The sequence below is a fragment of the Cynocephalus volans genome, chromosome 3 (genome assembly GCF_027409185.1).
Source record: "Cynocephalus volans isolate mCynVol1 chromosome 3, mCynVol1.pri, whole genome shotgun sequence".
Taxonomy (NCBI): Eukaryota; Metazoa; Chordata; class Mammalia; order Dermoptera; family Cynocephalidae; genus Cynocephalus; species Cynocephalus volans.
Window position 1 is genome coordinate 12,935,286 of NC_084462.1, and position 14,271 is coordinate 12,949,556.

The window sequence follows — 14,271 nt, forward strand, 5'->3', positions numbered from 1 at the left end:
CTTTGGTTTTTAAAAAGTTTTATTTTTCTTTACCCTCTATTTTATTTAAATAGTGGCACTAATATTTTATTTATTTATTTTGCTTTTGTTTCTTTTCTTTTTTTCTCTCTCTTTGTTCTTAATTTGGTACTAATATTTTAATACCATATAATAAATAAAGTTTCCCAATAAATTTTAAATTTGTATTCATCAGGAAAATAATTTGTACATATATGTGTATATGATTTGTTGTAGCTGCTTCTTGTTCTGTGCCATAAACTTGTCTATTTTTTCATTTTCAGTATAAAGCAGTTAGTACCCATTGTCTTCATTTCATTTTACTTCTTACTTATTTTTGTAATTTTGATATTTTATAATCAATTGGGAAATGTTAGGAATGTTACCATTTAGATTAGAATTACTTTAAATAAAATATTTTGTAAAAATGTGTTTACATATACTATCTTAGGCTATAGTTTGAGCTAATATTTATTTCTGATGTTCATATTTCTATAGAGTTTTAAAATTTGCTTCAATTTTCTTTAAAATTATCTGATTTTAGGGTTATTTTTACCAAATTTTATTTAATAGGCTTGTTTTTTTTAATGTATAAATCCCAGTGGATTTGGCCAATACATGATTTGGAAGGGACATCAGGGTATTTTTGCAGAAACTTTTGCCTTGTATATATACCCCTTAGATTTTTAAAAATTGAAATGTTTATTGTAAAAAATGGCAATTCACGTAGGTTTGTAAGAAATAATATAGACAGATTCCATGTAAATTATACTCAATTCCCCCCGTGGTAACATTTTGCAAGGCTATATTATAATATCAAAACAAGAATATTACCATTGGTAACTATTGTTCTTAGTTTCTTCTAGATACACTCAGGTGTGTGTGTATGTTTATCCCTCTTGGTTTTAAAGCCACATGAAGGATTTTTCTTTGGAATGGCCATCAGCTCGACACAATCATTCTCACTTCTTATCTCATTTTACTTTTGATTTTATGAATTTTAAAATTTCATTTTGACATAACAGTATTTAAACATTAAATAAAATACTTATACAAAGTCAAAATTATAACTCAAGGAAATTCCATAAATTTTTATTCCTGTCCTTTTAACCTGTCGAATTCTCTGTCCATATTCTTATACTCTTCTACTTGCCTCAAAACCATAGCAGATTTTGTATGCTATTTTGGATCATAGTTTTTCAACTAAGAATATACCATGGAAAAATTCTATAGAGTAAGTTCCGCTATAATGCAAGATATGTGTTCCTGAAAACCATCAAGCTGTGCAAAATCCAATAAAAAATCACATGGCTTATTAGGACATTCAAAAATGTCATTAGTGAGACAGTAAAAGTAGCTAGAAGCCTACTAAATATGGTAGCACAGTTCTACGCATGTTAAAAGTTTGAGCAACACCTAAGTAGTGTAAGAAATATGGCACTTTATCTTAAAAAGCCTGAAGTTTGCTTGTGGAAATAGATGTTGGAAAGGTTGCAGCTTGTGAATTAATGTGAAATGGTGACCCCTGACATCTGCACCCAGCCTGGCAATGACCAAGCCACCACTGGAAGCCCCACAGTCTTCTCTGTGGGAAGTGGAGGGTGCCACAGGCCTCAATCCTGCCCCTCCTTCTTCCTCCTTCTTCCATCACATTTCCTTCCCCTTTGCCCTCTTCTCCTCCCTCCCAACTGCTCTACAACAACGTCATAGAATGTAAAAATATATATAAAATTAAATTAAATTAAAAAAAATTTTCTTTTTAATGTAAAATGGTGAAACGAGGTGACCTAAAGTCAGATGGAAGGTTGTATTACCAGATGTGAATGAGTTTGGTTCATACCACATGGTGAACTGGGTAGCTGGTAGATATTTGAGTTTTTGCTTGTGTGTGATTTTATATTCAAACATATCTCAGCTGGGTGCAGTTTACTACATTCATCTGTTTTTTCTTGCAGATGAAACACCCATAAGCAAGCACAGAATTTGCTTCATGCTCAAAATGTTTCCTAATTTCTCAATCATATTGTGAAAACTTCTGAAACAATACCGATTGGGTCCATACACAGAGTCATCTCTACAGCTGGACAGATCTTTTGTGCAGTTGTGCTCTCATTTATTTACCCAGACTTTTCTAGCTAGACACTGAGGCTATTTCCAATGCAGTTCTTCAGTGAATTGCCTTTGCACAAATAAGCATTAAATGTTCATGCCTGCTTAACGTGAAAAAATATGAATTAGGATCAGTTAGGATGAATTAGCACATAAAAGTACGCTCTATAGTGATGGTAAGACATTTATTTTGGCTTTTTTTCTATTGACTCTTCGGACTTCAATCAAAGCCAACACCCCTTAGGTACTGATGAAATGGATGCTGCAAAATTGGAATTGGGGATCATCTTCCTCATTCAGACTGGAGTCGGGATCCTTGGAAACTCTTCCCTCCTTTGTCTTTACAGCTTCTCTCTGCTCACTGGATACAAGTGGAGACCCACAGATGTCATTCTTAACCAACTCGTCTTAGCCAACTCCTTGGTCCTTTTCTCTAAAGGGATCCCTCAAACAATGGCAGCTTTTGGATTGAAAAATTTCCTAAATAGTGCTGGATGTAAAGTTGTTTTTTATTATTATAGAGTGGGCACAGGTGTTTCCTTTAGTAATATTTGCCTCCTAAATGGCTTCCAGGCCTTTATGCTTAACCCCAGTATATGCAGGCGGATGGAGCACAAGATTAGATCCCCAAAGTTCATTGGCTTCTGCTGTTCCCTCTGCTGGGTCCTGCAACTCTTGATAAATTCATGCGTACCTATCTTAGTGAATAGACCACTGAATAGTGAAAACTTTACTGTGAAGAAAAGTCAAGGATACTGTTCCTGGATAATGCCAGAGAAATTTAGTTCACTATATACAGTAATATATTTTTCCCCTGGCTTTGTGATTTTGGGCTTCATGATCTGGGCCAGTGGCTCCATGGTCATTTTCTTGCACAAGCACAAGCAGCGAGTCCAGTACATTCACAGCAACAGCCTTTCCAAGCCCAGACGTTCTTATGAGGCCAGAGCCACATACACCATCCTAATCCTGACGAGCTCATTTTTTACCTTTAATTCAATCTATACCATTTTGACTGTTTGGATGACTCTGGTTGCAAATCCAGGCCAGTGGATGGTGAATAGCTCTGTGCTGGTGGCATCATGTTTCCCAACATTCAGCCCCTTTTTGCTCATTGTCAATGACAGCAGAGTTTGTCAGTTCTGCTTTGCTTGCAGGGCAAGGATAAATTGTTTTCCTAATGTAGTTAAGGTGCTATGAGTTCATTTTCCACCTGGCATGCAGTCAATTCATTTCAACTTTTTAAACTTTTGGTTGTCTATTACATGCTAGGAATTTGTGATGCTGTTGCCAATAATGCCAGTAATGTCTCTGACCACATGGATCTCATAATATTGCTAAAAATGAACATCATGTCCTTAATAATAAAAGGATCATTCAGGTCTCAATTCTCTCTGGATCCCTCCTGCTCCAGGCACTGAGTCATAGCTATACAATACAGCAAGTCCTGCTCTGTAGAGGACTTGTCTTCTTTCCCAGTGAAGGCACAGAGTAGGGTAAAACTCTAATAAAAACAGCATGGAGCTGAAGGAACAACCAGTGATGGCTTGAGCTTTATGTTTATGAAAGAGGTAAAGGTTGCTAAGCCAGAGGAGGTGAAGGTCTTAGAGACTCAGGAGAAAAGGTGGAAGGAAAATGAAATCCCCAAGTTGGAGGAGGAAGAAGCCTTAGAGCTAGAGGAGGTGGTGAAGTGGCCTCAGAGCTGGAAGACGAGGAAGAAGAGGCATCAGAGGAGGCAAGAATGATGGAGAAGAGACCTCAAAATTGGAGGAATGGGGAGAAGAGGTGTCAGGGCTGGAGAAGGAGGGAGAAGAGTCCTCAGGATTGGAAAAGGAGGGAACAGAGGCTTCAGGATTGGAAGACAAGGGAGAAGAGGCCTCAGGGCTGGAGGAGGACAGAGAAGTGACTTCAGTGTTATGTGGGGAAGAGGACTCAACCCTTCAGGACCGTACAAAGCAAGGAGTTGAAGAAATAACCAGTGATGGCTCAGACATTATTATCTTGAATTGGTAGAGGATTCTGAGCAGGAGGAAAAAGGAAAGGACTCTGAAATAAGAAAGGTAAAGACTACCTTCTGGACTGAGAAAAAAGAGGCCTCATATGGACTTAAAGAAATTGCCTTTGGTTATTTGGTTTGGAACTCTGAGAAGAAAAAGTTGGCAAAACTCCAGGTGGTGCACAAACTCAGAAGGAAGGGGAAGCAGCTATGCCCAGAAGTCAATGAACTGGATCACCCTGTTTGACCTTATGTTTGGCCTCTCCCTCAAAGTCACTGGAGATAAATTATGATGAGCATAAAAAGCATTTACATGTAAATTTGAGTACTCCATCAGGAGTCACCAAACTTTTCAGGAAAACAGAGAGACACACAAAACAGCAAACAGAAAGACTAACATCCAAAGATGCAGACAATACAGGAAGCAGAAGAAAACTAGAGGAAGTGTGATTAATATCTTCAAAAAGATATGAGAGGAGGTTGAAAATATAAAAAATTGTCATCCAGAAGTCTTGGAAATTAAAATTTTAATGAATGATCTGAACAGCAGAATGGACATACTTGAATAAAGAATGAACAATCTAGAAGATCATTGAATTCTCAAAGGATACAATGTAAATGGTCAAACAGATAATAAAGAAAGAAAGGTTAAGGGAGATGGAGGATAGATCCAGAAGCTCCATTTGATAGGGATTCCAGAAAAAGATGATAAAGAGAATAAAATAGAGGACCTAACTAAAGAAATACTTGAAGAAAACTTTCCAGACCTAAAGCAAGGCTCAAGTTTTGAGATTGTCAGTGCTTACCAAATACCCAGTAACATTGATGAAAAGAGACTCACTCCTATACACATCTTGGTGAAATTTTGGAATTCCAGTGATAAAGAGAAAATTATAAAGGCTTTCAGGGGGAGAAAAGAAATAACCTGCAAAGGAACAGAATCATATTGGCAACAGACTTATCATTGGGCACCCCAGATGCTAGAAATAAATGGAGCAATATTATAAAATTTCTCCAAGAAAAAGGCTTTAAAGCTAGAATTTTATATCCAGCCAAATTGGCAATTGATTTTGAGGATGAAACAAAGATTTTTTTGAGTATGAAACGAAGAATTAAGAAAGTTTATTTCTTGTATAATCTCTTTGAAGGAATTACTGGAGAATATACTCTAGCAATATAGGGTGACTACAAACACATACACACAATATGCTTTTCTCCCACCAACATACATCCAAAAATCAACAAGTAAACCTGGAAAATAAAACAACACACCTCTACCCAGAAGGATGGACAGCTAACAGCATACCTGGGATGAGGGGAAAGGAAGGTTATAGATACTACCTAGATGTTGGTAAAGTTAAAGGGTGTATTAAAAAAATGTAGTGATAACCATCCTAGCTTGTATGGGAGTAAAATTTCCATACTGGGGGGAGGGGATCTGTCAGTGTAACCGTAGGTAGGAAATGGTGAGAGAAAAATAATAGAAAGTCACACGGGAAAAGATGGCAAAGTACGTTAATAAAGAAAAATGGAAAAGCTGAGCTCATCAAGAGAAGAATATTTCATAAATTTTATCATTTATCATGGTGTGAATCTTGAATCTTTATATTAAATCATTTTCCTTTGGGAAAAAAATATTATCCAATCTGTCTTAGGTTCAATGCAGAAATCTATGGAAATCTGAAATAGTGTGCTAAAAGAAAATTTCTAAGTTTAAGGCATTTAGGGGCATCTCTCACTTTGGGTCTTATGAAGGTGCACAGCAGTGGTTTTTGAAAAAAAATATATATGTATATATATTTTTGCAGTTTTAAAAATACTTTAAAAAATTTTAAGCATATGCACACTTATTTGTTCAAATAACAAATACATAAACTGAATAACAGATGAATAACAAAATACTCTGTAGAATGTAGGGATTCAACTTTTCACAAAACCTGGAGCTGTAAAACTTATTAAAACTTACGTATATCATTTTATAATCTCTACAATTATTTGAAATATTCTCTAAAGTCTTCCAACAGCATGCAAATATCAAATTAATTTCAACAAAGGAAGATGAATAAACTTTTCAAAGGCAAATTATTTTCTCAGCAAATCAGTAAGTCCACTTACTACAAAGCAACCAAGAACAGAAATTAAATATCTAAGTTTAGCAACATAAATTGCATTAAAAAATCAATAAAACAGAATATAAACACAAGGGCACTTCAAAAAGTTCATGGAAAAATAAAATGAAAACATAATGGATATCTTTCCATGAACTTTAAAAAATTTGTTTAAATTTTTCCTTTTTCTTTTTTTTTTAAGACTAAGATAATAGAAAATATGTTCTCTGTCCACAATAACAGAAGGAAATTTAGAAAACTTACATATATGCGGAAATTAAACAACACTCTCCTAAATAAACAATGGGTAAAAAGAAAAATCACAGGGAAATTAGAGTGTACTTTAAGATAAACATCAAAGCACAACATATCAAAATTATATGATGCAGGGCTCATGCAATGCTTAGAGGAAAATTTGTACTTGTAAACACCTATATTAAAAATAAGAAAACTCTCAAATCAGTAAACTTATGTCTTAAGAAAATAGAAAAAGTAGAGCAAACTAAATCAAAACAAATATAAGTAGGAAATAACAAAAATTATAACAGAAATGTATGAAATAGGCTATTAAAAAACAAATCAACAAAACCAAGAGTTGATTCTTTAGAAAGATCAACAAAATTTGCCAATGTTTTTCTAGACTGACCAAGAAAAAAAGAGAAGACTGATATTACTAAAGTCTGAAATAAAGGAGCATTATTACATTGTCACTGTGGCTTTATGTGGTGGTAAGATTTAGTTTCTTTCTCTTTCTCATTTGCATTTTTATTCTGCCAGTGGGTTTTGTTCTTTCTTGTGTATTCGTGGTAGTGATTATCATTTTTCAGATTCCAGATGCAGAACTTCCTTGAAGATTACTTTTAGGCCTGGTTGTGTGGTGGTGAACTCCCACAGTTTTTGTTTGTCTGGAAAATACACTATTTTTTTCCTTATTTCTGAAAGATAGCCTTGCTGGGTATAGTATTCTTGGCTGGCAGTTTTTTTCTTTTAGTATTTTGAATATATCATCCCACTTTTTTCTGGCCTGTAGAGTTTCTGTTGAGAAGTCTGCTATTAGTCTGAGAGGGGCTCTCTTATAGGTGACTTGACCTTTTTCTCTTGCTTCTTTTAAGGTTCTCTCTTTATCTTTGAGCTTTGCCAGTTTGACTATAATATGTCTTGGAGAGGATCTTTTTGGGTTGAAAATGTTTGAGGATCTTTGAGCCTCCTGGATCTGAAGGTTCACATCTCTCCCTATTCCTGGGAAGTTTTCCATTATTATTTCATTGAATAGGTTTTCCATGCCTTTTCCTTTCTCTTCCCCTTCTGGAACACCCATGATGTGAATGTTTGTACACTTCAGGTTGTCTGCTAGCTCTCTCAGATTTTGTTCATTTAAAAAAAATTTTTTTTCCTTTTTCTGTCTTCCTGGATTATTTTTAAAAAAGACTATCTTCAAGATCAGAAATTGTTTCTTCTGCTTGTTCTAGCCTGCTGCTTAAGCTATTCATCGTGTTTTTTATTTCACTGAGTGAATCTTTCAGTCCCATGAGTTCTGTCACATTCTTTTAAAAATATTAATCTCTTTGTCAATTTCCTCCTTCATGTCCTGGATTTTTTCTTTTCATTCATTATGTTGTCTAACTGGGTCTTCTCATATCTTGGTGAGTTACCTTAAGATTGTTGCTTGGAATTCATTCTCAGTCATTTCAAGGATTTCCTGCTCTATAGGGTTAGTATTTGAGAATTACTATATTCTTTTGGTGTTGTCATATTTTATTGGGTTTTTTCATTTCTAGTGTCTCTACATTGATGTCTGGTCATCTGGTAGAGCAGTTGCTTCTTCTATTACTATGGAGTGGGCTTTGAGGAAAGAGACATCCTATTCTTTTTCTGGTCTCTGCTGGTGACTCTCCTTTTGTCATTGCAGTTGAGTATTCAGCGGGCCACGTACACAGTGGCTGTGCTGCTACTGTGGCATCAAGCCACGTTTTTGGCAGCCATGGCTGTGGCAATGGCTCTGATGGGCCACCTGCACGGTAGTGGTGTTTTTGGCATGCTCTCTTGCCTGTTTTGGGGTGGAGGGGGCTGAAGCCCTCTGAAAAATATGTTTTTAAGCATATTGGGTCTAGCTCTTTTGAACAGAAGAAAGGCCACCTGTAAATACTGTATGTTAAGGAAGGCATGTGTGGCTTCAGGGGATTGGGTGAAATCCCTTATGTTTGGAGTGTACAGAAATGGGGAGAGTAGCAGAATATAAATCTAGAGAGGAAAGCAATAGAAGTTTCTGGGTGAGCACTTAGGACTGGCTAGGAAATCTGAATAGTTGTTAAAAAAAATAGCAAATCAGTGAACGGGTTCAAATTGTGGGTGATAATATCATTTATCTTTATTTTAAATTATTTATAAAATACTTAATTTAAACTTCATATATTTATCTAGTAATACTTTATTATTATAGTTTAAATTTTATAGATTGAATATTAGTCTTAAAAAATGAATTATCAATTTCGATGTCCAGTGTTAAGTTTCTAATATTTACAAAAAATATATATATTTTTTGTCTATTTTCACCTAAATGACAAATTTTAAAATAGAAAGCTGATTTTTTAAAAGATTTAACTATGTTCTTTTCATAAATTGAGCATATTCTACTTTTGTTTTCTCTACTTTCTTATTATGTAAAAATTGCAAGTATTTTATGCAAATTATTTTTATTTATCTACATAATCTCTCATTATATTCTACATCTTGAAATTACAACAGTGCTTATTTATACTCAATATATGAACCTTAATTTTAATTATAATCTTGCTTAATTCCAGCTGTCACTTTTATTTTTACACAGTAACCAGTAAGTTTGAAGAATTCATTCCATCTGACACTTATGTAATTACTAACATTCTCCCCAGCAGATGACAGATCATGAATATTCTCAGCCTGCATAATCACGTAAGCCAATACCTTAAAATAAATCTCTCTCTCTGCTACAATGTTATATACTCTAAAGAGTAAAAAATATATATATATTTTATTTTGTAATGATTATCTTGTCACATTCAGATAATATTACATTTATGTCTTTAAATATAACTGTATTCTAGGGCTGGCTGGTTAGCTCAGTTGGTTACAGTGTGGTGCTAATAACACCAAGGTCTAGAGTTCAATGTCCGTACTGGCCAGCCACGATATATGTATATGTACACGCACACACACACATATCAAATCATATATTCTTCATCACTTTTTCTGTTGTCGAAATCTCAGTGACAGGATGGGAGGATGTGCAGAGCTTTTCCTACTTCTCAAGCTGAGCAGAGGACAAGATACACAGCTTCTCTTGAGAACACAAAATAGAAGAGACTAATTCTGAGATATTTGCCCCATAGAATACAAAGAGCAGTAAAAATGAGCTGACCGCCACTGCACTAACAGACAGATAAGTCTACCCAACACAAAGGAAAGAAGTTGGTCACAGAAAAATGTATACTTTTTATGTGTGATTCTTTTTGTAGAGAGTATACAAAGTGTCAAACTTTACTGTTTGACCTGGGTTACCTGAGGTGGTAAAATGATAAAAAAAAAAATTCAAGGGAAATAATTTCAGATTCAGGGAGAGTCAACTCCAGACAGGAAAGTTGAGGGGAAAGGGGGAGAGGCTATGAAACTCAAAATGTTTTGTGTATGACTTTGAATGACAGTTACACTTCTGTACATTTTTACTGAAATACATAAAATTCTATATATGAGGGCATTTCTAAAAGTTCTGGAAAAATAGAATTAAAAGATAATACTCTTATGTTTCTAATGTCTTCCATCTCAGTGAGTGGTACAGGAAGCTGAAGAAAGAGTAAACTGGTTTGGGGAGTGAAAAATCTTACTCTCTTCATGTATAAACCACAGATAAATATACAGTAAATATAATGAGATACTGTGTAACTTTGTTTTTAAAATTTTATGTTTTTGCCGTCCAGCTCCATCTCGGATTAGACAGTTTTCCCAAATGCATCAAGAATCCACCCTCACGTAATTGGCACATGGCTATACCTTGTGTGTTAGGTACTGGGCTTGGACCCTCAATGAGTGGTCAAGGTTTATAAAGTGCAGTCCCAAATGTAGAACACAATTTTAGAAACTTCTGAGTAACTTGCCTTCTAGCCTTGTCAGGAAATGATTTTTGTTTTTGCTACAGGTGTAGGACAGAGAGTGGGCTGACTCTGGAGCATCAGCCAACTCTGCTGCTGAGGAAGGAATTTCTGGAGCTGGACATTGGTAGTGAGTCTGGCAAACTAGACGGCATAAAAATTCCTGGTAGAGGCCACATGCATAAGAATATGGAGATATCTGGGGATAATCTCAGAGACTGCAGTGAGATGTATATGGTTAGGCTAGAATGTGCCAATAAAATATTATAGGGATGGCAAAAATCAAATGAACAGAAGTATTCAGAGCTATTAAATTATTACTATAAAAGTTGAATCCTTGTAGAAGGTGGGGCTTTGTTCACTTTCCTTAGGGCCAACCCACACTTTGCCTATGACGTGTGTTTGCTTTACTTTTGTGTTAAACTTATATCTAATGGGCAGCTGCTCACTCTCTTGAGGCAGCCTAGACTTTGTACTAAACTTTAAGTGTATATTTCTTATTTTTATATTAAACTTAGTGCTGGCCCTGCTTTGGAGCTAGGCCACACTTTGCTTGTGAATATCTCACTTGTTACATTAAACCTGTTTTCACTTTCTACTGTGACTCTGCTCTTGAATTCTTTCCTGTGACGGGGTCAAGAACCCGGAAAAGGACAGGGTGGGTTGAAGCCAGCCATTGGACCTCCCCAGACCCTCTCCTCTGGTATACAATCACTCCAGCCAGCACCATAAGTGTTACCTGTGTACTTTTCTGAACAGAGTTTATGCCTAATACGGGTGAGGAGTCTTTGTCTCTCTTATTTTCTGAATTGTCCCATATACCTACACTAGTGACAGAACCCATTAGAAACTCACTGAATATTTGTTTTCAATGACACCACAGATTCCCTGTCCATTTTACTACACTGGCTTATCTAAATATCCTTTTAAATTCTACCTGCAAGCTGGTATTAATATATTCATTTAAAAAACCATAAATTTTGAGGACAAAACCCACGTTTCAACATGGTCACATGCTTAGCTTAATTCTATTTCTTACACTTCAGTGTCTCCTGCTCAAATACCTCTGAGATTTTAACTTTTTTCACCTTCCACTGCTTCCTCAGAGCTATTTCTGGCCCTATCTTTGAATAATTGCATAATCATTATTAATAATGTTCAGTAATATTTATTATACAACTTTTTCTGAGATAATCTCAACTTCCTCTGTCGACATTTTCCTTACAGTATCAGTAGAAATGATAATCACTTCTCATCAAAGGGATGAGATCTTGGTGTCCCAAACCTTTATCTTGGGGTTCAGATATTCCCTTTGTACACTTGCTCTGGCTGTGCACACTTAACACATTGTACTGTCTCAAAGTGACATTTGGTATGTGACTTTCTTTTTTAGATAGTTGTCAGATTCATCAAAGGAATTGAATATATCTCAGAATATGAAGTAAGAAATATTATATACATAAAACAGTGTGATCACTGGGTTGAACACAACCACTGACAATTTGTCCTGGAGAGATATTTTCTGAAGGAACCTGCTATGGTTTGAATGCGTCCCCTCTAAAATTCATGTGTTATAAACTTAATCCCCAACGTGACAGTGTTGGGAGGTGGGGCCTTTGGGGAGGTGTTTAGGTCATGTGGGTTCTGCCTTCATGAAAAGATTAATGCCACTATAAAAAGGAATCGGGGGAGTGGGTTCTCTTTCTTCTGCCCATGTGAGAACTCTCTTATCCTTCTGCCTTCTGCCATGTGAGCACACAGTTAGAAGGCCTACACGAGACACTGGCACCTTGATCTTAACCTTCCCAGCTTCCAGAAATGTGAGAATAACTTTACGTTCTTCATAAATTACCCAGTCTGCAATATTCTGTAAGGGCAGCACAAAACGGACTAAGACAGAACCAGAAGTAAAGTCCCATCCTTGTTTACGTGCTTCAGCGTGTTCTCTATCTTCACTGCCATGTCCCTATCCGCAGTCTTTTCTCTCCTGTCTTCTAACTTGACGAAACTAACAAAACTGCCTTTAAGGCTCCAGGCTACATGCATTTGAACAGCAGCAAAATAACTTTTATTAACTTTCAGCCATGAAGTGGTAGCATTTTGTATCTAAGTGATTCTGTGAAATAAAGCGTCCATTTGGATCTATAGCCTTCGGGAGCTACAGAAATAATACTTTTTAGCTTCTGGGAGCAAGCTGGGCTTCATGGAGTCTGAGATAACAGGTTTATGAACACTTTGGTGATCATTTGCAACAACACACCCCAAAATATGGGTGCGGCTTTTTAAGAAGGAGTGAAGCCCCCACCCCTCCCTTGGAGGGTGGCGACGCCATTACCCAGAGCCCCTCTTGGTGCTTCGACTTTTGCCCGGGCAGCAGGAGCGGGAAGCAGCCTCTGTTACCTCTACGGAGCTGTGGGAACTACATTACCCAGAATGCTCTGCTCCGAACGCCAGCGGTGATGAGCCAATGAAGGGCCAGGAAAGGGACGTTTCCGCGCAAGTGCATCACGTTGGGGCGGGGCTTTCGGCGTCCTCCTCTTGGCGGTTATTTTGGCTTGTTTTAGGTCTGACCACCCAGTCTTGGGTCAAAGCTGAGGCGGTGAGACTCAGAAGGCGCGAGAGGAGCCACTTTTCCCGTGTACAGAGGCGGGTCTGAGGCTCGGAGACGCCGACCGGGGTGACCTCCCCGCTCCGCCCACAGAGTCCGATGGGGGCGGCATTGAGGGACTCGCCCTAGGTGAATACTTTGCGTCCTCCGGGCCTCACCTGCCCTTCCCTTATCCAAATTCCAAAGCCCCGAGTGAGGGGCGTCTGTTTACGTCCCTGCAGCTCGTGCCCTGGTCTCTGGGACAATGAGGCGCTCGTGGGTGGGGTCCCTATTTCTGACAGCTAGTGTGGTGGGGTGTGGGAGAGTGTGACAGACAGAGAGACTGGTGTGTGTAAAGTCTTGGATGTGCGACTGAGCCGGGAGGATAAGAGAAACCTGCGGTCTCGTGTCCCGGGTGGAAGGAAATATAGTTGTATATTTGTCTTGAGGTTCTGGGAGTCATGGAGAGTTTTGAACAGAGCAGGGACATAATCTGAATTAGGGTGTCAAATATTTCCTAAAGGCTGGATTGGATGGGGGTTGATGAGGACATTGAGGTATTGGGATGTTGAGTTCTTGTGCAAGGTCACACAACTGTAAGAGGCAGCACTGAGGAACAGAGGTTAGACAGCTCAGGTCACCTGGCATCAGTGCTGGGCAAGAGTACCAGTGAAGCTTGAGACCAGGGAACCTGGCCATGGTTGCATTTGTCTATAGCCTGCCTCATCCTACATGTTCCATGGTTGATGAAACCTACATAGGTGAGTGGAGAGTTTCCCAGGCCCTGGCTGATCCTGACCCCATGCATATGGTCTCTGGGATTGAGGTGTCTTTGGAGTCTTTGCCTGCCCTTCTCCTAACCCTTGGGCCTGTGGGACCCTGGAGAAATCCCAAGCCAAGGCTGGATATTACATAAAGGGGTTCTCATTTCTGACAACAATGGAAAGAAGTGTGGAGTTTATCCCAGGAGCAAGTACCAGTATGTGTAAATGCTTGGAGGTGTGCCTTGGCTGGCAACAGTTCAGGGAACTGCAGGTCTCCTTTCCTTCTCATGGGAACAGAGCTCATGGGGGCAGGAGGCAGGACTGGTATGACTGTCTGAAAGTTTGGATGTCTATTCTGAAGGTAATGAGAGGTTTGGATAAGAGAGTAGTGAAATGATCTTACCCAGGTCTTTTTTTTTTTTTTTTTTTTTTAAAAGACGACCGGTAAGGGGATCTTAACCCTTGACTTGGAGAAATGATCTTACCCAGGTCTTAACAGGCTTTATCTGGCCACACAGTGGAGACCAGACTCTTGTGTAAAGAAGGAGGAAAATGACCAGGGAGAAGGTAAGTGTTGATGGATGTA

The 14,271-nt window shown here is 37.8% G+C and overlaps 1 protein-coding gene across 1 annotated transcript; it reads left to right on the plus strand.

Moving 5' to 3' along the window:
- The first annotated feature begins 1,546 nt into the window (after positions 1 to 1,546).
- On the plus strand, positions 1,547 to 12,990 carry LOC134372434 (vomeronasal type-1 receptor 1-like). Its single transcript, XM_063089939.1, has 7 exons — positions 1,547 to 1,598; positions 2,288 to 3,297; positions 3,678 to 3,791; positions 8,120 to 8,228; positions 10,164 to 10,215; positions 10,382 to 10,557; positions 12,653 to 12,990. Exons 1-7 carry the CDS (start codon positions 1,547 to 1,549, stop codon positions 12,988 to 12,990), a joined length of 1,851 nt encoding a protein of 616 aa, XP_062946009.1.
- The last annotated feature ends 1,281 nt before the right edge of the window (positions 12,991 to 14,271 follow it).